At 41.4% G+C, this 27,949-nt stretch overlaps 1 protein-coding gene across 1 annotated transcript; it reads right to left on the reverse strand.

Annotated features, from left to right (window-relative positions):
- Positions 1–6,678: 6,678 nt before the first annotated feature.
- Positions 6,679–27,364, reverse strand: notch1a (notch receptor 1a). The gene is made up of 34 exons (XM_060890537.1): positions 27,080–27,364; positions 25,356–25,428; positions 22,005–22,267; positions 21,535–21,873; positions 21,046–21,168; positions 20,226–20,459; positions 19,973–20,128; positions 19,525–19,710; positions 19,303–19,416; positions 19,001–19,114; positions 18,607–18,840; positions 18,409–18,519; positions 17,303–17,495; positions 16,858–17,003; positions 16,648–16,761; positions 16,143–16,262; positions 15,877–16,029; positions 15,513–15,741; positions 15,152–15,353; positions 14,432–14,585; positions 14,128–14,312; positions 13,783–13,915; positions 13,362–13,619; positions 13,026–13,138; positions 12,295–12,869; positions 11,757–12,182; positions 11,385–11,533; positions 11,072–11,282; positions 10,744–10,825; positions 10,460–10,622; positions 9,975–10,255; positions 9,442–9,589; positions 9,138–9,235; positions 6,679–8,832 (listed from the first exon to the last, which is right to left on the reverse strand). The coding sequence occupies exons 1-34, from the start codon at positions 27,138–27,140 to the stop codon at positions 7,723–7,725; spliced, it is 7,251 nt and encodes a 2,416-aa protein (XP_060746520.1). The 5' UTR covers positions 27,141–27,364; the 3' UTR covers positions 6,679–7,722.
- Positions 27,365–27,949: the final 585 nt, after the last annotated feature.

The following is a 27,949-nucleotide window of genomic DNA, read 5'->3' on the forward strand; positions in this document are numbered from 1 at the left end:
CTCGCCATTGGATTGAGCAGGTTTCTTTAGTATGGATAGCCAACCGGGTCACACACCTTACAGAGCTTAATTACCCACAGATTGCACATGCTCTGGGTTTGTTTCTATGGATAGCCCACGGGGTCATCAAGCATGTGAGAAGTAAAAAAAAAAAAACCTGCTGTGCAACAATGAAACCAGAAAGTGCAAAAATCCTCAAAACCTGCATACTCTTTTGTAGGAAATGATCAGATACCTGAGATTTTTTGCTATACAGAAAATTAATCAACATTTTCTGACCAATCAGGTTAAATAATTATTTATTCATTATAATAATAATTAATTATTATTAATTGTATAATAATATACAATGTTATCGCACAATCATCCCAGATGTGATGGGTGGAAATTTGGTTAAATATAAACTCAAATATTCCTTTAATTACTTAGTAAAGGAATCATGTTAACCAGAATTTAAAATAAAAGCTATTAAACCCCATTTCAGTACACGTGTTGTTAATTTAATCAATCTACTACTATATAGAGTGTATTAGTGCAGTGTATTATTTTCTCCATTCTCTCTTTAGTACATTTTTAAAACATGACTGCATTGACTTTAAATGTATTTTATATCACTAGACTAATAATTAGGTTACAATCAATAGATAATTGGTTATAATCAACATTTCTGCTATAGACTGAAGAGAAAGTGAAGCAGTTTCCTCTCTTACTGTATTTATACATATAATTACCACAGCCTGACTATGTATTTTTAAAGAACTAAAAAAGTATCTTTATATTTATATATCCCTGAAAGAGAGAGGTGAATAAAAATGCTGTGGATCCATAAACAAATTTATAGACTCATTAAGATTCCACTGAAAAAAGAATGGCTTTTGTTATGTTCCCTGGAACTGCTCTAGCTGTGAGACATGATCCTCAGCTAGTTATAAGGTACAAACAATGGTCCTCATTTATCAACTTAGATACAAACAGATTCATGCATAAACGTTTCCTAAAAAATATTTACACAAGAAAACTGTATTCAAGAAAGTGATCCTGTAAATTTACAAAAACGTATAATATTTACCAGGCTATCAGCAAGCAAAACACCCGGAAGGATTTCTCATCACTGCTAGGACTTTGATCACACAGATTTAAAGTTTTTTCTACAAAAACTTTATCAGCACATAGATTTTCCCAAAAGGGGCAATAATACATTGGACATTGCATAAACAAACAGCAAAGGAGCATACAAAGCATCTCCCCTCCCCTACATGGGACTCTCTGACCACACCACCGTTATGCTCAGACCTGCGTAATGGACCGAAGGTGAGAGTCACCAGACCAACCAGGAAATAAGTATGTGTGTGGCCAGAGGGGGCGCAGTCCTCACTTAATGACTGCTTTGACACAACAGACTGGGACATCTTCAAGGACACAGCAACTTACGACCACACAGACATAGAGGAATATACTGAGGCTGTTACTGCTTAGATCTCAAAATGCACTGATGATGTCACACACAGTTATACCATCATTATTGGGGCAAACCAGAAAGCATGGCTACAGGAGAAATGCACAGGCTCCTGAAGGCTAGGGATGCAAACTTAAGAGCCGGTGATACTGCATGCCTAACAGCAGCAAGAGCCAACTTGTCCCATGGAATCAGGGAAGCAAAACAACAATACAGCAATAAAATATTTGGACATTTCAGCAACACCAGAGAAACACAGAGTTTCTGGCAAGGCATCTAAACTCTAACAAATTCTAAACCCTACAACAGACCTGTGACAGTGACATATCTCTACTTTTCAGCCTCAACGAATTCTTCAGCCGGTTTAAGACCCAAAACAGCACACAGGCACAGAAGATCACACCTTTCCCACAATAGCAGGCTGTATGTTTCAAGGCCACCACAAGAATTCCAGTCCCAAAGAAAGGATTCCTGACACAATCCTGACACAAAGACTACCGGCCCGTCACACTGACCCCCATCATTATGAAGTGCTTCGAGTGACTGGTCATGCAGCACATAAAATCTATTCTTCCTCCCGCCCACAACCCGTCAGTTTGTATACAGTACCAACAGGTACATTGAGGATGTCATCTCAGCTGCGCTCCATCCAGCTCTTACACACCTGGACTCCAAAGACCCCTAGCTAATTAACAAACTGAAACGCCTGGGAATTAACTCCCTTCTCTGTAATTGGGTTCTGGACTTCTTATCAGCAAGACCACAGAATATTTGGGTCGGCGGAAAAACATCTAAGATCGTCACGCTAAGCACAGGGGCGCCACAAGGGGGCGTGCTCAGCCCGCTTCTCTTCACCCTGTTGACCCATGATTGTGTACCCAGTTACAGTACCAACCACATCGTCACGTTTGCAGATGAGAAGACTATAGTGGGTTTCATCACCAACAACAACGAGGCCAACTACAGAACTGAGATTAGCCGACTGGTCCAGTGGTGTAAGGACATCAATCTCTTCCGCACCATGGCAAAAATATTGTCATCGACTCCAGAAGAGGACCTCCACAGCACCCCCACTAACCATTAACAGTGCAGCAGTGGAGAGGGTGAGCAGCACCAAGTTCCTAGGGGTGCATATCTCTGAAGACAGCTCCTGGATGACAAACACCACATTGCTGGCCAAGAAAGCTCAGTCATGCCTCTACATCTGCTGCAAACTGAGGAAGTCAAGAGTCCCACCTCCCATCATGTGCTCCATCTAACAGGGCACCATTTCCAGGGCACCACTTCCACACCCATCTCACAAGCCTCAAACCTCTACTTTAGCCTCCTGCCTTTAGGCAGAAGGTACCGGAACCACCAGGCTCGCTCCACAAGACTTTCAAACAGCTTTATCCATCAGGCCTTGAGGATGTTGAACTCTGCCCATTAACTCCAACCTCTCCCACCTATTCCTAAACTTTAGAAGCTCACGCCACACTTCTTCATGGTATATATCTGACACTGTTGCACTTTATACATTATACAGTCTTTTTGCACTTCTGTCATATTGATGCTATCTGTCTTGCACCTTACAGATGCCCGCATACTCAGAATGTTTACATTTACATTTACTCATTCAGATTTACAAATATATTTACTCGGTTTATATATGTTTATTTATTATAAGTACACTGCTGTTACATCCATACAATCTGTTTCTATATTGCACTAACTGCTAATATTATTATACAAACTGTCTATATTGCATTGCTAATGTAAACACTTCATAAGAGAAAGAGAAACGATAATTTGATTCCTTTGTATGTCTGCACATTCAGTGGAATTGACAATAAAGGACCTTGAATCTTGAACCTTGAACCTATTCGAGATCCTGAATGTGCATTCATTTTCACATAAGAAGGCTAACTAATGTAAACCTCAACTTGATCAACTTCCAATCATCTGAAAGGGTTTTTTTCCAAGCTATTTTTAAAACTAATTTAAAATTGTATTTGTAATTGTATATTTGTAATTGTAATTGTAGCTGACATTTTATGTGCAATTGTGATTTCTGCTTGTTGACACATAAATTGTGACATAATGGAAATAAAAATGTAAATCGTGTATTACCTTTTTCGTTTTCGTTATCACAAACATAAAATGTCTGCCAATATGAGCCTGTCATATTGAAATACCAATATTGAGAGAGTGTACACACATTGACAGAGTGTGTCAATGTTTCCAATAAAGTGACATTTGACATCCAGTAAAGTGATTCCAATAAATAAATAAATTTTTCCAATAAAGTGACATTTGACATCACTTCATGTTCTGTACAGACAGAAATGCAAATGCGACGTTAATTTTTGTCAGGCTCCATACAAGACACAGAGAAAGTGGAACAGCAAATATGGTAATTGTTATTATAAGTTAACAATTATATATATATATATATATATATATATATATATATATATATATATATATATATATATATATATATATATATATATATATATATAATATTAATAAAAATGATATATAATATATTTATTAATATATTATTATTATATTATATATTATATTACATAATATTATATGTTATTATATAATTGTTATTGTTATTTTAAGAATAAGTCTAAAAAATTCCGGACTTATATAATTGATGTTTTCAAAGTTTTCTAGAGCAATTTAAAGTATCACTTTGTTGTCTTACTTAAAAAAATAAAACTTTCACTCTAGTTCATTGGATTCAGGAGGAAGTTAGTCAATGAAAATATCTTACTAAAGCCAGTTATTTTATATTATATTATATTATTTATTAAATAAAAAATACAAGCAGCAAGCAAGCCAAAACAAACCCATAAATATGATGAAAGAAAGGGTGCTATATAAATGGAGGATGGGCCGGTCTGTTTGTGAATAGCTATAAGCTACGATTTGGCTTATATATTCTCTCTCACATATTCTCTCACATATTATAATTAATATTATATTATTTAATTTGAATTTTATTTAAATTGTATTGGCATTTTATATTACTATTTCATATATTACAATTACTCATACTCCATAAATAACCTGGATTCTCTACAGATCTTTGAGAAGTCTTTCTCCAGCCTTTGGACAGTGAGGTTATAAAGCCTTCTATAGCTGTACATACAGCTTGTTTTAAACTCACTGTGTTTGTCTTATGGTGTAAGATTCTTTGTTGATTATTAATTTCTGTAATAACAGACTAACCAATGACATGAGCTGTAACTTAGCTGGAATTCCTTTATAATTATTATAACTTCATAAAATGTAGTTTCTTATTTGAACACTGGGTGTCACTGTTATGTAAAAAAACGAATGCAATACACTTTTGTAGGCCCTTTATTAAGGTTTATTTTAACACATCCATAGCACTATTACTAAGCTTTTGCCTAGACATGGGAGAAACAAAGAAATGAAAACAGAAAGGAAATATAGTACGTTTAAGGCACATTGAGATGTGAAGGGATGTGAGGGATGTGAAGTAAAGTAAACGGCAGCTTAGTCTTTAAGCTCTACAAGTTCTTTCATGCTAATCAAGTGCAAGAAAATGTTACAAGAGGTAGTCGTGGGGTAGTTCAATTCATACCCCAGCACACAAAAACCTTTCCAAAGATTGTTGCTATAAAAACTGCTGCTAACTGTCTTATGTTTACAACCAAAGCATCTTTGTGCACTACTGTATTATAGTGTAGTGTTTTGTTTGTCTTGTACTTTTTGTTTTGTCTCTTGTCTTTGTACTGTCTGCACAAGTTTGCACTCAAAAGTGTGCTTTATCTTAAGTTTTGCTGTTTCAGCTTCATTCAATTCTCCACAAGACTTCAGTTATTGTTACATCACTGTTTCCCTTAAAATGACTAGAACTGGTGAGTGAAAACTGCAGAATGTTTATTTACTCAAAGTTGTCAAGCCTAGAAACAGAATTTCCCCTGTTGCCTAAAAAGGTGAGTAAACTAAGCTTAAGGATACCCTTTGTTTTAATTATAAGTAATTAGGACCAAAATATGTTTATTTTTTAAAACTTTAATTATGTAACCAAAAATATCATGTCAGGTGGAGAGAAGAAATAACTTCATATAACATAATAAGGCAATTTTTCTTTCTTTCATTGAATGAAGTATATTATGCATTTATCTGTATTTTTACACTGAGTCTGTGGTCCTGATTCTGTATTTGTACTCCACATGTACCCTGAGAAAAGGACACTCATTAACCATTGCCATATGTTACATGATATTAATAGTGGATAGCGCAGACTGCATGAAAATCTCCTTTAAAACCCCTGACACCCCTGTAGAACTGCTTATATGGTAGATTTAAGCATGCTGTACTTTAATGGGACACTCAGGCTATCGTTGTACTATTTAATAATGTCACTTTTGGTCTGGCACAACATCAGAGGGAGTGAGAGAGAGAGAGAGAGAGAGAGAGAGAGAGAGAGAGAGAGAGAGAGAGAGTGTGTGTGTGTGTGTGTGTGTGTGGATGGATGGGGTTTGTGTAGAAAAAAAAATCTCAGTGTCAGGAGTGGTATCTGTCTTGTCTTATCTGAATGCATGATTCGTCCACGTGATGATTGGGTGATAAAATGATGATGACTCAAAGGGGTAGAAACCTGTAACCCTTAAACAATAAGACTGGCACCTCAATCAGAAATGTTTTGATATTTGATTTAATTATGTTTGTCTGTCTGTCTGTCTGTCTGTCTAAACACAAACCTTTCCTACTTTTATTTTAATAAAAAGATCTCCATAGCGTCTGTTTCCCTCTAGTGGTGGTCTTACAGAATATTTTTTTTCTGTATTGCTTAGTATTATGGATCTTTTATGGTGAATTCATAAACTGCAAGGCATTACATTTTCAATCATCTTCAGTTTTGAATTATCATTCAATTGGAGTTGTTACACTATTTATATTGGATCATTTGAATAATAAATAACTTTTTTTTTATGCCTTGATTTGTTTGCGTTAGTTACTGATTGCCTGACCTATTGACCATATACATTACATATATCTCACCCTTTGACTTTTTGCCTTTTGTCTGCATGTTATTTGCAAAACAAACCTTTAGTTGTTTGACATACTCATGTCTGACTGCTTCTCTATTTATAATTCAAAGTTTGAGTTCAGTAGAAATAAAGTTGAATGAATTGAATACTAAAATATCTAGACTACAATTTTGACCTCTGAGCAAATAATAGGGTGACACGAAGTATTGTAAAAGCCAAATGTTTTATTGTTTCAAAAAAATATTTTACATATCATTGGACAAAATTATTTCTTCTTACAGACTACAAATGCATATATCATTATTCTGTCAGTAGTAAAACATTTGATCAGTGTTTATAAAACGTAACAAACGTAGACACCCACTAGCTGCTTTACACAACCACGGATGATGTCATCACAGTGCAACACATACACAACTGTGTACATTCTTTGTCTTAGACAGACACATACACCTTTCAACATATCTAGTACATATTCTAGGGTATCTAACCTCTGACAACCAGTCTGAAAGTTGCATACTCAGCTCCAGTGTGAAAGTACAAAACAATAAAAAATTCAAACTTTGACAATTTTACATGACAGTTTTGTGATGGGGTGTAAAAGGCAGACACATATCTACTAAATCGAATAAATAAATCACTTTGCTACATACACAATAACTCCACCGTCCTCAAGCCATGTGCCGTAAAAGGTCAACACAGTAGTGACTACACATCATCGTAAGACAAACTGTACACTGTTTTGCACAGCAAACTGCGAGCTGAAAAAGGAAAATGTCCATTCTGTCCATTCCAGGACTTTTCCAATAGAGAACTTTGCCATTCAGACATTTTTCAGCTTTGTGTAACATTAATTCCAATATATCACAATCCAGTCCTTGAGTGAGTTTTGTGTGTGTGAGAGGGATTTCTACAAATGTTAGACATCAAAAGCTTGGTTTAAGGATTACGTACGTTTACTTAATACTGAATTTCAAACAATAGCTATTAAAAAAAAAGTCAAAGCATTTAACATGAACATGAAACTTTATATTTGCTCAGTAACAGTTCAGTTTTTTTTTCTGAGCAGCCTCTTGATAAAATACAAATAAAATGCATAAATAAAAAAGATCTTTTATATATGTAGTCCAAAAGCACATAAATAAATAAAAATTAAGCAGTTTATGGAATAAAGTATTATAAGTATAAAGTAGTCAAAAAGGTTTTGGCAGTAGAGTCAGTTATCGCTGTCCTCCTTTGCAGTCTTTATTACTTGAATGCTTCAGGGATATGGTTCATGTGAATGCTGGTGGGTGGGCTTGAGATACCCTCTGACCAGTCAGATAAGTTGGAATGTGGAGAGCAGCTAGACCATTGGTCTGGAGAACCAGGGGATGGAGTCAGGAAGGGATGATCAGGGACCTGTGGCTGGTGATTTGGTGTGTTGTCCATGGGGGTGGAGTAACTGTGCTGAGATGGAGGAGTTAGAAACTGTGTGGTAGACATGGTCTGGGGCAGGCGCTGCGTCTCCTGTGGCAGCACGGTTTGGATTGAGTTGGACTGAAGTTCTGCCCCACTTATGTCACCCAGGAAGTGGTGAGTAAGGGCATGATTGGGGACAGAGTTTGAGTTTTGGTGCTGCAGATGGTTTGGATGCATGTGGCTAGACAGCAGGTGAGCTGGTGTACCCAGGTGGCTGCTTTGCATTGTGGGATAGCCCATCACTTGTGGCAAGTTAGCGCCATGGTGCATTGTTGGCATTATAGCTGAGAACGCTCCTTGTTGCTGCTGCTGTGCTCTTGCCAGCCAATCACAATGCCCTGTTGGGCCTCCATTATTAGCTACTCCGAGATGGGACAAGCGTGGAGGACCTGAATCAAATGCTTTTGCCATCCCCAGATGAGCCCCACCCATTTGGGAGTCAGCCAACCCTTGCAAGTGATGAGTGATAGGTGGGGACTGTTGGAAGGGTGATGTCATCATTGGGGGTGAAGAGACATCTGACTCAATTGGAGAGAGGATGTTTGCGTCTCCGTTCTTTTTCTTTTTTGTCTTCATTTCCTTTCCTCCCTCCTTTCCTCCAGGTTTGCGGGGTTTCTTTGCATTATTTGCGCTATTGGTGCCACCAGGGCTAGTTCTGATGCCCAGGAAAGCCTCGGGCGAGCAGATTGGGGGCGAATGAGTCAGATTCGGAGGGGTCTGAACCAGATTATATTCTTCCAGTAGACGCACAATATCGTGGTGCATACGCTCATTGGCAATGTCACGTGGCAGCTGATCCAGATGATCCGTAATGTCACGGTTGGCCAAGTGGTCGAGGAGAAGCTTTGCTGTCTCGTAGCTACCCTCACGTGCAGCCAAGAAGAGAGGCGTTTCCTCCTGCAAAGATATGCAAGATCTAAATTTAGAAAACTGGATAATGCACAGTAAATGATGAGAATAATCACTAGGTATGTATGATAATGAATGGCATAAGTCAAAATAATTCTGCATACATTATTCATACAATTTAGGAACAATTTCATACAATACAATTTTACTTTTGCAGCACTTTCTCATTTTATTACTGAAAATCAGTGAATTATGGGTGTGTATCCAGTTCACATGTATAAATCTTTGAATAAAAATAAGATTACAAATCATTTACACTGATTTGTGCAGCTCTACATAAAGTAATCACCGACCTTGTTGTTCTGTAGATCCTTGTTGGCTCCATTTTTCAGAAGCACTACAGCAGCCTCAACATTGTTGACAGCAGCAGCCCAATGGAGAGCAGATTTTCCTATGTAGAGAGAGGCAAGGAGAGAAAAAGCAGGTTTCTCACAGTTTGCTTTATGCTTTTTAACAAAGACTGCTTCTTGAGATGTGAGACTGCTGCTTATGTGTTCTTGCGCTTACTCACAAGAGAAATTGCATTAAAAAATTGCCTTGCTTTGTTAAATAATGGTGTGTGTATATATATATATATAAATATATATAAATGCATACCAGAGTCATCAATAGCATTAGAATCAGCATGGCAGTTGATGAGCTCCTCCACCATCCCCTCTACGGCAAGCCGTGTGGCCAGAATGAGTGGTGTCGTGCCATCGTTCATCCGGGCATCCAGATCTGTAGCCCGATTCCTGATTAAGATCTGTAAGAAAGGTTCAGATGATTTAAAAAACTGCCCAAACACCCATTAACCTTTTGACCATGAATCTACTATACTATACTATAGTTAAATTCAGAGAAAACCTTACTAGAATTGTGTAACAATAAAATGTGTAACACATTGGCGTATGCACGCCATTTTGTTTTCCCTAAAGATAAAACAACTACATGTGTGATTTGATAGCAAATAGGTCTTCCCTTTCTTTTCAGTCAGTAGCTCACTCCCCAAATCTTACCACAGACTCTAATCAGGTTTATCATTTTCAAGATTATAGATATGGTTTGCAAAAGTGAAAGCAACAGGTTGTGAAAGCAACCAGTGTCGGTAAAGTGTACACTACAAGCACCCTTCCTAAATTCCTAAATACCTGGAAGACTCCTTGTGCGTCAGCAGCCACAGCGGCATGTAGTGGTGTGCGTCCTGCATGGTCCTGTGCATTGGCATCTGCACCAGATTCTAGAAGGCGCTTGGCAGCGTCAGATCGGGCATAACGGGCAGCCAGGTGCAGTGCCGTCTCACCCGCCCGCTCGGTACGCTGGTGTGGATCAGCACCATGCCAGAGGAAGTTGGCAATAACGCCTTCCTCGCCCTCCTCCTCCTCACCAGTCTCACCACTGCATGAGGCGATCATCAGAGGCGTCAGGCCATCTGAGAAATAGAGCAAGAAAGATATTGGATTACTTCCTGTTCTGTTTTGTTTTTTTCATTCTGAACATTAAATGGAGTTTTAATTCATTGAATTCTAGAATTATTCTCATTAAACCATAATCACTTTCATTTCAGTGATCATTCATTCGAATAATACTCAGTTGTTCATTTATTAGCCCAGATCCTGTGGTGAGGGTCACTCACCGGGGCCAAGTACATTCACATCTACACAGTCAGTATCGGTGTCAGCCCGTGGTGGTGTAGGAGCTATAGAGGTCAAGCGCAAATCGGCTGCATCAAGATGGTGCTGAGTCCACTGACGTGGATCTGGCTGGATACCTATGTCTGGTGTGGTGTGGTCATCAAACTGCTTTAATACAAAAATATTAGAATTAGTATTACGATAGAACCTTAAATGTAAAATCTTCCTTTATTGAGGTTCTATGAAGAACCTTTGAAGGATCCCCTAAAAGGATCCCTTTGCTTACCCTGAAGCGTTTGCAGTGGTCTTCCTCTGCCCACTCACTCAGCTGCTCGTCCATCAGTGTGCTATCAGAGTTCTTCAGAGGCCTTGAAAAGAACAAATTATTTATTAATAACAAATTAGAAATACACCCAGCTGATATCCTGGAATCCTTTTATTCACAGCAATCGATTATATGATTTTAAAGGCTGTTGTTGAATTATAAATCAACACAAACTATCCAGAACTCGCACACACACGTTGACACGTGTTTTATTTTCACACACACACACACACACACACACACACACGTGCGTGCACGCACATGCACACGCAAATGCACAGACACTTACTTAAGTCCAACTGAGTCCTCTCCCACAGGTTCTCTACGTTTCTTTTTGGTTTCGGTCACTTTAAAGCCCTCAGGGAACCAGAGCTGGCCATGCTCACGCTTTCGCTTGCGTGACAGCACGACTCCAACAGCAGCCAGGACCAACACTGCCAGGACCAGTAGTGCCAGAAACATGGGGTACATCTCTCCACGACCAGGGGCCTCATTCTCACCTGTAAAAACAAATTTAAAAAGTGAGAGAAAGGTTTATATAAATACTGTTTTCACATATAGTCAGTATTGTTCATTTAATGTATCCTGTTATGAGTACTCACTGGTGACAGCCTCTATAATGTAAGGAACATTGAGATTGCCGCTGGAGGCCAGCGCTCCCAGGAATGCAGCCACATCTGTTGCACTCTGAAAACACTCCTCTGACTGCTGGTAACATTGCCGGTTATCAATCTCCAGATATACAATGGAGCTGCAATACATAAACACACATGCACATACACAGGGTATGGTTAATATACACATGATACGTTTTAATCTAGCTCTGCATCATTTATTTCTGTTGGTGTATCATGCACGTAGAGCTGAACTCTCTCTCCTCACTAAATTTACTGCATTAGCAATATCTAACTAGCTATTCACTAGTTGTGGTTTTATCACCACTCATTCTGTTCGTCGCTGACTCTGTTACTCACCCTTTAATCTCCATATTGTCCAGCTCCCGACGATGACGCGGCCTGAGCAGCGCTGACAGGCTTCTAGCAGTGCGCTGCAGAAGGTGGCCAGGGTTAGTGTTCCACTCGTGGGCGGTACGTGTGTGTTTGCTCAGTTCATGTTCAGTGCCATAGTAGGGGTAAACTAGAGGCTCGCCTGTTGTGGCATGACGCTTGAGGGCGACGTTAGTTCGTAAGAGGGCACTAAGCTGGCGCAGAAACGAGGAAGAGTTGTTGAGGAGTTCATGGGGTGGCAAATGCACAACAAGTACAAGGATGCCAGATGCCAGACGTTGTGGAACGTCCTCAGCACAGTCCAGCCCATCCCAGCCACACTCAGCACTGTTGCAACCCTGATCACAGTGGCCGTCTGAGTAGTGGTCCTTACAATACTGATCATACAAGGGACTAGAAGGAGAGAAAGAGAATTAGCGAATTAGATGGTGCAATCTAAACCCTGTTTATATTTGTTGTTTGTTGTTTACATAACTAAAAGTTTGGTATTTTGTGTGACACTTACTTGCACTGGCCCTCGAGCTGGTGGCAGTCAAAACCATCGTAGAGACAGCCAGCACTGTGACACTGCATGTCGCACTTGCCGTCGTTGAAGTACCTCCAACACTGCAGAGCAGAACTGCACTCATGCCAGGGGTCATCAAAATTGAGGGAACAGTCACCGCCGTCCCAGCCACATGCATGACTGTTGCATGCTGCATCACAAACACCATCACCACCTCGCTGCTCACACTGTGGCACCTCACAACGTGGCTCTGCCTCTTCTGACTCAGCTGGGGGAGGGGTGATGTCCAGACCCAGGCCTCCGTTGAATGAATAGTCTAGGATGTGGCAGAAGAGGCCGTTGAAGTGTGATGGGCACAAGCAGTGGAAGAATGGAGCCTCTGGAGATGCCTGGCATGTGCCACCATTGTAGCACGGGTTGGAAACACATGGAGAATCCAGGCGTGTCTGGCACTCGCGTCCACTGTAACCTGGTGGGCAAAGGCAGCGTGGACCTGGGAGACAAGTGGCACCATGACGGCAGCGCAGGGGGCCACATGAGCTTGAGTCATACTCACACGATGACCCAGAGAAACCCTACCGCGGAGGAGAAATAACTTGGCTGTGAGTAGTGTGTTGTTTGTGTAAATACTCTTCATGTACAAATAGTTTTTGCTGTCAGGATAGAATTGCTTACATTTACAGAAAGAACTTTAGCATAAAGTGTCAGATATATACGTGGTGTATACTTACCGGTGGGCATTTGCAGATGTATCCATGTTTGGTGTTGCTTGCAACTGCGCAGGTTCCACCATTTTTGCAGGGTTTATCCTTACATCCGTCAAACACAGTGTCACAGCGCTGGCCTGCACACATGCAAATCACAAATGTAATTCCCTCTGATCCCACAGTCAGTTTTCTAAACATTAATAACTTTTTAAATTAATGACACAAATGTTTCAATCACCATCGTTGTTTCGTGGTAAAGTTCCTACTACAATCTATACAGAATATTAGCTTCAATATGTAAACCTTCATCTAGGCCGCTGAGAGTGTGTGTATGACTAGTTTACGTCTGTGTGCACGTACCTGTATATCCTGTGCGGCATTCACAGCGGTAGCTGTTAACCAGCTGAACACAGTTGTAGGATCCGTTCGGGTCGCAGGGGTCAGACAAGCACTCGTTCACATCACCTTCACAGCGCTCACCCACGTAGCCCGGTGAGCATACACAACCATAGCCACCTATCCGGTCCACACAGCGTCCGCCATTAAAACAGCGTGGCTCGCCGGTCTCGGGATCAACATCCGGGGAACAATCGTCCACATCGATTTCACAGTGAACACCTACATTGTGACATAGATAATCCAGATATTTCTTATTAACTATTATTAACTTAACAGAAGTGCTGATAAGTTAATAAGTTATCCATTCGGGGAAATGGGCTACTTTCTAGCTGATTTACAAGAAATGTGTAAACGCTAGGAGATGTGTGGTGTGTACACTCACCTTGTGTTCCCCGAGGGCAGGAACACTTGTATGAATTGACGAGATCGATGCAGGTGCCTCCGTTCTGACAAGGCTGAGACGCACACTCGTTTATCTCCTTGCTGCAGTTTACTCCGTGAAATCCCGCAAGACACTTCAGGAGAGAGAGGAAAAAAGGGGAAAATACATATGTAAATCTAGTTTTAGCACCAGTCAGGAAATAGCAATGTGTGCTTTCAGATTCAACACCTGGAACATTAACCTAGTGTAACAGTAATAAGTGTGATGAGCCATTCCATCCACAGCACAAATGGCCAACCGCACCTTCTGTAATGTACAAGGCAAACATGTGTATGAACTTCATACCTCACATGTATATCCACCCAGGTAATCAGTACAGGTTGCACCGTTGTGACATGGGTTTGGCACACACTCGTCCACCTGTTCCTGGCAGTAGCTGCCCATGTAGCCTGCCTGGCACCGGCACAGGTGTGTGCTGCCTGCATCTACACACTGGCCTCCGTTACGGCACAGAGCCGCCACAGATACACCTGGAGAGAGAAGGTGAATGGACAGTCAAATAGAGAAAGAACAGGGGATAGTGTGAGTGTGCATGTTCAACAGTATTTTGAGATAACTTGGACGGATAGATAACACGCTCACACATTACCTTGCTGCTGAGCGGCAACCTCGCAGCTAACACTGGGCACATCGCAGTAGATTCCAGTCCAACCACTGGCACACTGGCATGTGAAAGATGAACCTTGCTGCCAGCATGAGCCTCCATTTTTACAGGGAGATGAATCACACCAGCGCACCAGACTCTGGAAAAACCACACACAAAGATACAGACATGTTTATTATAAAATAGGATTGGTATTAATTACTATTTTCTAACATCCACATACTCCACAACCTACACATATTAAACAAATAATCTAGGACCTGGTGAAACAGTATTAAGAGAAAATGCTCATTTGTGATATTGTTTCATGGGAAAAAGACAATTTAGTGATATTGCTTTTGATTGGTCATTGGGCTGCTTTCGTCATTCAACCCTAATTACAATTAGTTCCCCTATGAGAACATGTGAATATTAAAAAGGTGTATATGAGCTGTTTTAATATTCATGCAAATATGCATTCAGAAGCTTTTAAAGCTGATAATGGATGTGGTAGCTCAGTGGTTAAGGTGTTGGAATACTGATCGGAAGGTCATGGGTTCGTACCCCTGGACCAAGCTGCCACTGCTGGGCCCCTGAGCAAGGCCCTTAACCCTCAATTGCTCAGTTGTAAGTCACTCTGGATTAGGGTGTCTTCTAAATGCCGTAAATGTAATGTAATGTAATAAGAAATAAGAAGCTGGAGTGCTTGTGTGTATGTGTGTTTACCTGGCAGTTGGTGCTGGTGTATCCATGTGGGCAGGTGCACTTGTAGGTGCCGTAGCCGTCTTGACACGTGCCACCGTTAAGGCATGGGCCTGAGTCACACTCGTTTACATCATGTTGGCAGTAGCTGCCCGTGAAGCCGGGCAGACAGACGCATGAGAATGAGTTAATCCCATCCACACATGTACCACCATTGAAGCAGGAGCTGCAAACACAGATGGGGTTAAATTGCTAGATTTTAAAATGTGTTTTATTCAATCAGGAAATAAAAGAAATGAATGAATGTACTATAGCTTAATCATATTTACACATAGTAGAGATTTGTGTGTTCATGGGTGTGTGTGTTTGTGTGCGCACATGCTACCTCTCAGTGCAGTCAGGTGTGTTGATCTCACAGTTGATGCCACTGAATCCAGCTGGACAGCTGCAGGTATAGCTATTCACACAGTCCGTGCAGTTCCCACCATTGCGGCAGGGGGCGCTCACGCACTCGTCGATATCCTCGGTGCAGCGCTCACCACGGAATCCAGCCACACACACACATGTGAAGCCGTTGATGCGGTCGACACACACGCCACCATTGCTGCAGGGGTCTGACACAAAAATAGAGACAGGGAAATGAAGAAGCAGACAAGCTTTTATTTTCTGTTTGAGTGCATATGGTGTGTGCTTGTATACTCTGGGTGAATTGTGATGTATGTGTGTTTGCTGAATTTTGTGTATCTTACTAGGAGTGCAGTCATCAGTGTCAGTCTCACACAGGTCTCCTGTAAATCCTGGATTACATCTGCATTGGAAGCCACCCATTGAGTTTACGCACACTCCGCCATTACGGCATGGAGACTTCACACACTCGTTGATGTCCACTTCACACGTCTGACCTACAGAGGTGGATACAATTTTCAAGGATGAAAACGACGACATTATTAAAACACTTGATAAAGATATAGGCTCTATAGGATCTACACCTATGCGTACACTTATGCGTTCTTACCTTGCCAGCCATTTGGGCAAGCACAGGAGAAACTCTGGTAGTCTTCAGACTCGCGACACACACCTCTGTTCTTACATGGGCGTGTGGAGCAGGGAGCCAACACACTCTCACACAGCTCACCTAGAACATACACAAAGATATGATTTTAATATACTTCCCACAATGTACAGTACAAAATTCACATGCACTTACTCTCTCACACGTACACATTGTTAAGCAACAGTATTATTTCCGCAACACTTTCCAGGCACACAATATAGTGGTCAGCAATTTCCTGCAATTCTGAGTTTCCCCCTTAACAGGAAAAAGGAAGTAGAAATACAGGAAATGTACCAAAAGTTCCCACTCTGATAAAAGGCACAAAGGATGTTCAGGCAAACACAAACACTACAAAACACCAAACAATGCCGTGTGAAACAGACTGAAGGATGCCTGTGCATTTGTGTTTGTGTGTGTGAATGAAGGAGAATGAGAGAGAAGCAACGTGTGTGTTTTTTTTTTGTACCTGTATAAGGCAGCAAGCAGTTGCACTTATATCCAGCTACATCATCAATACAGGTGCCCTGGTTCAGGCAAGGATTGGATGCACACTCATTGATGTTAGTCTGGCAATTAGGACCTGCAACAGACATTAACGATAAAAAAAAATACATCTACATATAAAAAAAAATACACACAAACAAGAGAGATACCACACTGAGAGATACACACTCACCTGTGAATCCTGCTTTGCAGCTGCAGATGTAGCCGTTGGTCATATCTCTGCATGTTCCGCCATTTACACACGGGTTAGACAAACACTCGTTCACATTCAGGTCACAGTTACGTCCAGTCCAGCCAGGCTCACACACACAAACGTATCTGTAGGGATAGTAAGTTTACAAACCAATGATTCACAAACTAATATTTCAGAAAAATTAAATGGGATTTGCAGTGTATTTCCGTTAATTACGGAATTAATTAATTAATTAATTGTTCAAGAAATCTGCCTTTTTTTTTTTTTTTGCAATAACTGAGTAGGTTTTTGGTTAATGGCGGATCCTAATATTTTGTCGGAATAAATAATAGAAAGTAAATAGAAATGAATCGTTTCTGACGTAAGATTCAAATGGTTTTAAACAATAATGTACTTTTGGAGGGTTTGAGACAGAAAGACGTACGCATTGGCCTGATGCTGGCAGTTGCCGTGAATGCAGGGGTTGCTGGCGCACTCGTCCCGCTGTGAGAGGCACATGGAGTCGTGGAAGCCGTCAGGGCAGGTACAAGTGAACGAGTTCACACCGTCCACACAGGTGCCACCATTACGACACGGGTTTGTCGCGCAATCGTCGATGTTAATTTTACAAGTCGCTCCTGAAAGAGAAACCAACATAAGCAGAGGAATTACAGTGACTTCAAAAACTACTTAATGATAACAAATAACGACACTGAGAAGCATTCCTCTTCCTCCCAAACACTCTCGTTCAGACTTCTTAATTGCCTTAAACATTCATTTGAGCTTGGACCAGCAGCTAATTTCAAAAAAGAGAAACCTGAAATTTAAAAATATGGCTAGAATCAGTATTTTTAACTTTTTTGTTTGTTTGTTTGTTTGTTGTTTTTTTTTTGCAACTGGTCTTTAGGTGAATTTTGTCACCTGTAAATACTTTTCTACATGAAGTTTCAGTATAAAAGCCTTTGTGTGTGTACTCTGAGGATGTTGAACAGCTGGTGAAGCACGGACCATGTGAATGACAGGCCTTGTGAATGACAAAGACAGAACCTCCTCCTCCCTTCCTTTCTCTCTTCTTTCTCTCACACACTCTCTTCGATGGGGGGAGGTGGTGGAGGGACGTTGAGGGACGTAAACACAAAGGAGGCAGCCATATTTCACACATGACCGGGTAACAATTACCACCCCACCCCCTAATTGCCCACCCCCTCATACACCACCTCTGTGGATAGTGTCACCTAACCGCCTGCTTCTGCTTTAACAATGGCCCTTTATCCCCTCCCACCTTTTCTATCCCTCCCACACACACATTATGCTGTTCTTCTTTCAAAAAAAGTTTTTCAAATGGGTGTGGGGGTGTGGGTGTGGGGTGCCAGCTGAAATGCAGCATCCAGGGACAGGTGAGAGCTTAAGAGAACATCAGTGCAAAGCACACAGGTGTGTCTGTGTCCTAGTTAGAAAAGGGTGTCTCTGTCCTCGAATGTTATCCGACACCAAAGCCAGGCACCTCGCTTACCACCTGTTACACACTCACGCACACAAAAAGATTCTTACCTGTGTATCCAGGGTCACACAGGCACTCATATCCGTTGATCTTGTCGATGCATTTGCCAAAATCGCATGGGTTACTTTTGCAGTCATCTACATTGATCTCACAGTTTCGACCTGCACAGGCAAACATTATTTAGAGGGTATAATGACTAATTGTGGTGTGTGTGTGTGTGTGTGTGTGTGGGTGGTTGTATGAGATACCTGTGGTTCCTTTAGGGCAGCTACAGGTGTACGAGTTCTCCCGGTCAAGGCAGGTCCCCCCATTACGGCACGGTTGACTCAAACACTCGTTGATGTTGATCTCACACAGGCGCCCAGCGTATCCAGGGCGACACGCACATGTGAACGAAGCCACGCTGTCCTTACACACTCCGTAGTGGCATGGGTTCGAGGCGCACTCGTTTATATCTATCTCACACATTGCGCCTGTGAAACCTGCAGGAAGAAATGAGAGAAAGAATTTGATTCAATTCGATTTCAATTGAATAGTGCTTTTAACAAGAGGCATTATTGCAAAGCAGATTTACAAGATTAGAAGATACCAGGACATATATAAGATGACTTAGATGCTTAGTACGTATTTGTGTGTACCTACCTTCTTTGCACTCGCAGGTGTATTTGTTTGGCCCATCAGTGCACTTGGCTCCGTTCTGGCACGGCGTGCTTGCACACTCGTCTATGTCCACTTGGCAAAGGCTCCCAGAGAAGCCTGAGAGATAAAATGTTACAATTCTCCTGAAACCTGCTAAATGTTTCATTGCTCAAATACATGTCCCTCTCCTCCTATCTATGCGGTCTCTCTTCTGTCCTATACCCATGATCGCAAGTAAAACAAAGCAAGCTGTCCAGTCCGATAGACAATCACATGAAAATGGTTCAATGACATAAAACAGTTACCTTTAGGACACTCGCAATGGAAAGAGTTGATCTTATCGATGCATTTTCCGTTGTTGAGACAAGGCTGGGAGGCGCAGTCATCTGCGTTGATTTGGCAAAACATGCCCTCATACCCTGCATTACATAATACATAAAGTTCTCAAAAATTGTAAGAAATGACAAAATGACAATTGGCTTATGAAACCGGAACCTTACACATCAAGCGCTCAAAACAGTCCTCACCTGGCATACAAATGCAGTGAAAACCACCAATCTGATCAAGGCATGTGGCATCGTTCTGGCATGGGTTAGACTTGCACTCGTTCACATCCATTTCACAGCGTGGCCCCTCATAGCCTTGGAGGCACTTGCACTGGAACGAGCCCTTGGTGTTCAGACAACGGCCGCCGTGCTCACATGGATTAGCCCCTGAAAAAAAAAATAACAACAATAAATATCAGCCAGTCAATCCCAATTTCCCATATTTCCATTCAAAACACTTAAATCATGTTATTTTACCTACATTTATTTATTACTTATTATTAGTAAAATGTGTTATGGTTAATATACCGGAAATAAACAAGAACAGAGTAAGCACTACTATAAATCCTAGGTCATTACAATCCAGCTCCTAACCTTCTAACCAATCAGGGCCTTAACTAAAAACAACTGTGCTGTGATTGGCTATTACCAAGGGAGCACTCATCAATGTCTTGGTTGCAGGCAGAGCCAGTGTAGCCAGGAGGGCAGGTGCAGATAGCCATGCCATTGACAGGGTTGGTGTCACAGTTGGAGCCTTTCTGACATGGGTTACTGATGCATGCGTCATCCAGATGACACAGCAGACCTGTAAATAGACAACGAAGCAATCAACAAATTAAAACATTAGTATTACTGTGCCTAGGGTTTGCGACTGCATTCACCCACAAACCCAGCGCACTTACCGGTGCGTCCGTGTGGGCACTCGCAGTAGAATGATGCTACACGGTCGTGGCATGTGGCTCCGTGGTAGCAGGCTGCACTGGCGCAGTCATCGATGTTCTCGCTGCAGTCGTCCCCTGTCCAGCCGTTCACACACACGCAGTGGAAGCCGCCCACTGTATTGTGACACGTGCCACCGTTTTGGCAGGCATTTGGGGATAACTCGCACTCATCCACATCTTCTGTGCAGTACTGACCTGTATGCGAGTGTTGAGATATATACGGTCGTCCATCATAATGGTTTGAGCAGCAGTGATTTCATGCAAAAGTATGTAAATGTATTTTTGGGCACTTGTACATGTGACATTACTTGTGTATCTATTTTTCACATTATATTTACTGTGTATTAGAGATGCATATAGACAGAACCTGTAGATGTGCAGTGTTCATCAGTGTAGATGCTGTGTAACAGTCTCTTGGAATGTATAACACTTTTTGAATACTTTTTAGTGCTGTGGAGTGTTAGATAATGCCGTAGGTGTGTGTATATATATTTTACAGCACTTGACGATGCAATTTTTTAGGTCGTTCTTGTATTGAAACATAGAACAACACTGTACAAAACTGGCTAATATAATACCAATTTCTAGTGCCGGAGTACATGCAAACTAGAGTCCTAAAGATGCAGTATTTTCTACAGGATACACACAAAAGTTTTAAACTATAGCCAAAGTTCCTTTGTCTTGCTGGAAGAAACTGTAAAGCACAACAAAAACTACAATGTGGGCCTGCTCACTGTGTGCAATACTGTTTCATTGTGTAGTACTATGTAGTGTGTTGTACCTGTCCAGTGTTTGTCACAGTGGCAGTTGTATGTGTTCACTCCATCCATACACCGGCCTCCATTCTCACACGCATGCTGAACACAGTCATCTATGTTATGCTCACAATCTTGCCCGGTGAAGCCTGAAGTCAAGTAAAAAACAAAAAAAAGCACACAAATGAATAGAGTGAAACACAGGCTGTGGGAACCTGCATGTGAGTGTGTGAAAAGTCCCCACTGAACTGTACATAACAAGAGTTGTGCGTGTGTGTGCGGGAAAGTACGCTTAACTAGATGAGCTATTGAGGTTAATCATAAACACAGACACCAAAGGAGCTGAATTTGCACATCAGAGCAACACTTTGCTTGTTACACTATAACTACCCACACAATTATTTATATAACAACAAACACAATTATTTACATATTCGGGCACATTGTCAATTACCGATCTGCATCATATCACACACAGACACACACGCATGCAGCCACACACACTTTTGCTTTACCTGGCAGGCAGGTGCATGCATAGCCAGTGTCACTGGTCTGCGTGCATGTGCCCCCGTTAACACAGGGAGAAGGCTGGCAGGGCTGGAAAGGGCGCTCACAGTGCGTGCCAGCATACTCAAGTGGGCAGCGGCAGCGGTATGAGCCCACCTCGTTTATACACACTCCACTGTTTTGACAGGGTGAGGGAGTCATGGCACACTCGTTTACATCCAGGCGGCACGTGGGTCCATGAAAGCTTGGCGGACATGTGCAGATAAAGTGGGAATCAAATGCTGAGCACCGGCCACCATTTGCACAGGGGTTTGACGCACATGGATCCGCCTGTTGGCATGTTTTACCTGCACAATAGAAAAAGATTTTATGGGGTGAATTGATACTTGAATACATGCGTTATTACACAATACAGCTGAATATTGCATCTAAAAAGTGTTTTAAAATAACATATATATATATATATATATGTTTGTACCTGTCCAGCCGGGAGGGCAGCGGCAACTGTATGTGCTGAGTGTAAGAAGTGAACAGGATCCTCCATTGCGGCACGGTGAGCTCATGCATGCATGATTGACAGGTGTCAGACACAGTGGCCCACTGAAACCCAGTGTACAGTCGCACGTAAACTCCACGTCATTGCCCTGCGTGCGCGGGCGACACACACCGCTGTTCCGGCAGGGTGACGGACTGCACGGGTTCGGGAACTGACACTGTGCCCCTGCATAGTCCGCAGGACAGCTGATGATAAACAGAAGGGAAAAAAACAGACACACAAAATCCATTAAGATTTTTCCAAATTACATTTCAAATAATTTGTTCATTTTAGATTTTTTTTTTTTTTGACTATTTTAGGGGTTCAGAAGTCTCCAAGATCTGAATATGGCAAAATTGATACATTTTCACTTTGGATGTGGTGCTGTTTAAGTAGTAGTTTTATTAGTGATAATATAAAATGCTAACTATGGCTTCTCTGTCTTGGTTAAATCATTAGTAATTAGCTAGCTCATATTTGGCATCTAAATTTCATGTCTAACAAGAATGTTCTACGGTGTGTGTGTGTTTGTGTGTGTGTGTGCATGCAGCAGGTGTGTGCATTGATAAGTGCAGTTGTGAGGCAGCCCCCTCCCAGCTGCTCCCCCGCCGCTCCCCTGAACCCTGTTGCTATGGCAAGTGGCGTGAGGTCACTAGGGCTGATCCCTAGAGACAGCACACTCCTCCTGTCATCCCTTCATCTACCCACCAATCCAATCTCGCCCCCCACTTCATCTTTAGTTCCATCTCTGTAAGTATGTATGCATATTTTTCCGACACTCTCAGCCGATCTCATCTTATTTCTCTTTATTTCTGAATGTTAAAAGTTCTCGCTCCTAAACTTGCCAAATTCACTCATTTTCACTTTCTCTAAAGATCAGAATGATACATTTTTTTATCTGGGCAGTACGCCATTAAGGGTATGTACACCTCCCAAAATGTTTGTTTACATTCAGCTTTGATTTGGATAAACACTCTTTGTCTCTGTAGCACCCAGCAGAAGGCAGTGTGGCAACGTGTGTGTGCGTGTGTGTGTGAGTGTCTGAACAGATGCAGTGGTGACCTATGACCACATTTGTGACTCCAGGCTACAGCCTTCACAGGGGGCTGGCTTGCCATCTGCTACTGATTGCCCTCAATGTGTGCATGTTTGTGTCTGAGTCTGTGCATGTGCATGTTCACACCTCCTGCTTCCTGTCTCGGTGTGTGAAACTAAACAAAAAACTTTCGTTTTCTCTAATCTTGTGTAGTCGCTTGTGCTTTCTAAAGCAGAGCACACACATACATTATCTTCAATTCTTGGCTGCCAGCAGCCCAAACACCCAAATAACTAAACAACACATGTATTTACACAACAAATGAAGCTTCTAAGTTTTAAACAACCCTAGAGCAATTGAGACTTTCTTATATGGTAAGGACCACTTGTTTAATTTCATTCTAATCTGTTAAATAAATTATAAATCAGAGAAGAAATCAGAAAAGTCTAAGGTTCTCATTGAACGATGACAATAAAAAATAGAATATGGGCCTCCATAAATTCCAAAAATTGCACCATAAATTTTAAAAAGTTTATCAACTAACGATCTGATAGGAAAATATTTTTGGGACAAATTAGGGGAGATCGAAAGCATGTTGTGGTATATATTTACATTTAGTCCAGTATCAGATGCACTAAAAACATACAAATAAAGGGAGAACAGCTTGTGTCCCCACTGAGGAACCAGGATGACGGAGCAGCAAACTTTTTGTTGCTTCCTTCCAGAGAATTTATACAACACTAAGTGGAATACACGGTTTTTACCTGAAATTTCCTTATCTCTCACTCTCTCTCACACACACACACACGCACACGCACGCACGCGCACACACACACACACACACACACAATGTAATAGGATGCCCCTGGCACATCTAAGTGAAATGTAGACTAAAATACAATTTAGTGGCAACATTTTTTGAAAAGCAAAACCTTACTGGAGTGCTGATAATATTCTGGGATTTGATAGTGCAAACACAACTGTAGCCAACATTGTTCACCAGTAGGGGGCGTAAGGACATGTGCACTATAATGAACAAGGCTGCTGTCCTTCAGCACTCTCTAAAAAAAAAGATACCAGCTTAGAGATTTGTGTTCAATTTCCAAAACATATGAACAGTATTGGGAAATGCAGGGCCATGAAATGCAGGGCCATGAAATCCTGCAGGAAAGAAGCCACTATTGACAAATATATCTGTACGTTTCCTGTTTTGCTGTTAACACATTAACCATCTGTGTGGCTATTTTCATCCTATTGTTTTGAAGTTTACTAAACTTCATAAACACAAAGACCTGACCACATTTCACCAGTTGTTCACTCAGAGAGAGAGAGAGAGAGAGAGAGAGAGAGAGAGAGAGAGAGAGAGAGAGAGAGAGAGAGAGAGAGAGAGAGAGAGAGAGAGAACACAGGAGGGAGGGAGAGAAAGGTGGAGGAGGAAAGGAAGAACTCACGTGGGATGTGGCCAAAAGGCTCTCACACTTGTTTGCTTTCAAATCTTTGCCTCCCTCCCCTTCCCACAAGCAAACCCCCCTCCACACACACACACACACTCTGAATGGTGTCCTGTTCTGGGGCAGATGGCTGTGGAGGTAATGAGATTGGATGAAAGTATAGCAACAGGATGAGACAGAGCTAATAGAAGAAGACTAATAAAACTAGGTATGTTATAAATGTATGTGAGGGTGCAAAGAATATGCAGGAAAGAAGTGTGTACAAAAGGTAGACAGGAAAAATGAGAAAAATAGTGTGTGCAAAGTGCAGATATGTTCCCAAATTCACACATTAAATTCAAGGAGAATGTGTGTGTGTGCACTGTGAATATCAATATGTCCACATGTTTGTGTCTAGTCACAACGTAAAACATTTTAAAACCCCACAAAATGTGTGTGAGTGTGCCTGCTCACTCTGTATGAGTCTTCGTGTGTGTGTGTGTGTGTGTGTCTGAGTTTAGGACAATAGGGAGAGAAGGCCAGCTGTCGGATTGAATTGACTGAATAGGCTTCAGGAGTAACGGACCACTGAGCCTCTGGGAGAATGTCTATGGGCGCGTGCACGCTCACACACACACACACACACACACACACACACACACACACACACACGTGCACACATGCTCAGAATGGAGCCTCATTCAAATTGAAATTTCACCACAGCTGCAGTGTGTCTTGGTGCGCCTGATCTCTCTTTACATCAGCCCTTTCTTCACTCTCCTTAGTGGATCTTGATCTGTTTTCTAGTTATCATTTGCTGTGACTCACCTGCAGCCTGGTTTTCCGTTGGCTGTGAGCTCACACGTTCCACCGTTCTGACATGGCTCCAAACATCTGAGACCTACACACATTGACAAAAACAAATAGAAAACAACTTAGTGCTATGTGTGTGCTTTTGTGTATATAAATATGGCCATCATAATGTACTGTTACCAGAGTGTCGTTGCTTCTTTTGGTTTTATGTGTGAGTCTTACATAGCAGACTGGGCTATTGTTTCAGCTCCTGAAAGACTCTTTGATAGATGAGGCCACAACAGCTCTGCCTCTTAATTTCTTTCAGAGGCCACACACACAACTTCATTTCTAAACACTTGTCTAGCATTCTGAGCTTCAGAAACACACTTTAAAGAAGTGGTTCACTCAAAAATGCTTGTGTCACTAATAATGAATGAAATGAATGAAAGTCACTGGGGCCTATTTGTATCATGCAAATGAGACTGTTAACTGGTTCTCATTTGTTTTAGTCCATTGTTTGCTGTGCTAGTTTTTTTTTTCTGGGTGAAGCACTATTGTGCACTCAAAGGCCTATTTTAACATCTATACATGAGTTTTAGGACTTTCATCATGTTTAACAATTTTTTATGTTGGAACTGCACAAAAAAAAGAGAAAGAAACTAAACCCCAACAAATACGCTCAGATGAGCTAGATCTGTGGATGTTTTCATTGGTACAGAAGGTTGCAGACACTCCAAGGGGCAAATTAACAGCTGTATAAATATAGGGTGCAAATGAATTAAGGATGAAATGATTAAAAAGTAGTATTTCGTTCTGGAACTTCACAGTAATAATGATATTTACAACTGATTACTTTTATTTAGGAAGGGTCTGAACATCCATGTTAGTCTGATACATCTATCACATTATTTCTGTGCATCTGGGTAAGAAAAATGTACACTTCCACTCACATCAATAAAGGTCCCAAAAAAACCACCGAAAATCCAACAAAATCCAGTCAAACTTATGCGTTATTCTATTCAGTACTTTGTGACTCCTTAGTATCTAATTACTGAAGACATCATTGAGATCACAAAACACTTTAAAGTCACACAATTGGTTAAGGAATTGTTACGACCCAAGAAAAAAAACGACGAAAAAAAAAAAACTTTAGGTCACTGAGTCGCTATTGCGCGTGCGCAGTAAATTTGGGGGGCACGCGCCCCGTGGGAAGAAAGCGCGACAGCTGCAGGGAGAGAGTCGCGCGCACAAAAGACATCAGAGTGCAGCACGAGCCATAAAACAAGCTGCCGAGCTATTGTTCACACGGCGTCCCTCCAAGCGCGCGCGCACGCACGAGCGCTTTATCTTTACCCTAAAGATAAAGAGTAAAAGCCCCCATAACCCCCCTGATCACACAATTGCGGCACTCTGCCCTAAAAGCCTATTAATCTCTCTATCTCTCTTGCACACACACATACACACACATATATCTATCTATCTATCTATCTATCTATATATATATATATATATATATATATATATATATATACACACACACACACACATCTATATACACACACATGTGATTTGAGAAAATAAACTAATACAACTTTGTTCACATCTCCCAGTCCCCTGGTAATGTGTTTAATAAAGACTCCCAGAGCTGAATGCATGTCTGCAACAAGTGTATTGTTAACTATACAAACGCAATGTGATGTTCCTGTGGTCTGAACTGTAAGTGCATCTACAGGTTAGGAGTAAAAGTGTTCCTTTACCTTTCCCCTCACAGAGCGAAGCCGTCCCCAGAAATAAGGAGATCAAAAAGAAACGGTTCATTCCGTCACAAATGTTGTTCAAATCCACCAAGAGTTTTCATAGATCCAAATATTTTCTCACCGGTCCAAAAAAATAATGCGCAATAAATATGTTTCAATAAATAAATGAACTCCAGTAGAGCGTTCGTGGCCGTTGCAGACCGTGCGAAAGTCCGTGCGAGACTCCGTGCGAAAGTCCGCTCAGATTGTGCGCTTGTTGTAAATGGGGCGCGCGAGCAAGCTGTAGCGCGGGGACTCCAAAGTGATAATGACGTCTCAAGCGCGAGACGGAAAGTCACGCCCCTTTTTCTTTTCTTTTTTTTGTCCTCCGATAATCCTCCGCGCGCGTAGATAGTTCGTCTAGTGTGAGAAAGAACAACTATAAACAAAAAATAAAGTATATAGTGTTCTTGTTTTTTTTAACATACTGTGGTGGCAGACTGAGACATAATATATGGAAAATATATGTGTGTGTGTGTGTGTGTGTGTGTGTTGTTTTGATTGTATGTGTGCAAGGGTATGATAGGGTGTGTGAGAGTATAGTTGTATGCGTGTGAGGGTATGATAGTGTGTGTATGAGCATGTGAGAGTATAGTTGTATGTGTGCAAGTGTATGATAGTGTGTGTGAGAGTATGATTGTGTGCGTGCGAGGTTATGATAGTGTGTGTGAGAGTATGATTGTATGCGTGCAAGGGTATGATAGTGTGTGAGAGTATGATTGTATGCGTGCAAGGGTATGATAGTGTGTGTGAGAGTATGATTGTATGCGTGTGAGGGTATGATAGTGTGTGTATGAGCATGTGAGAGTATAGTTGTATGTGTGCAAGTGT

Source organism: Tachysurus vachellii, chromosome 17 (genome assembly GCF_030014155.1).
Source record: "Tachysurus vachellii isolate PV-2020 chromosome 17, HZAU_Pvac_v1, whole genome shotgun sequence".
Classification (NCBI taxonomy): domain Eukaryota; kingdom Metazoa; phylum Chordata; class Actinopteri; order Siluriformes; family Bagridae; genus Tachysurus; species Tachysurus vachellii.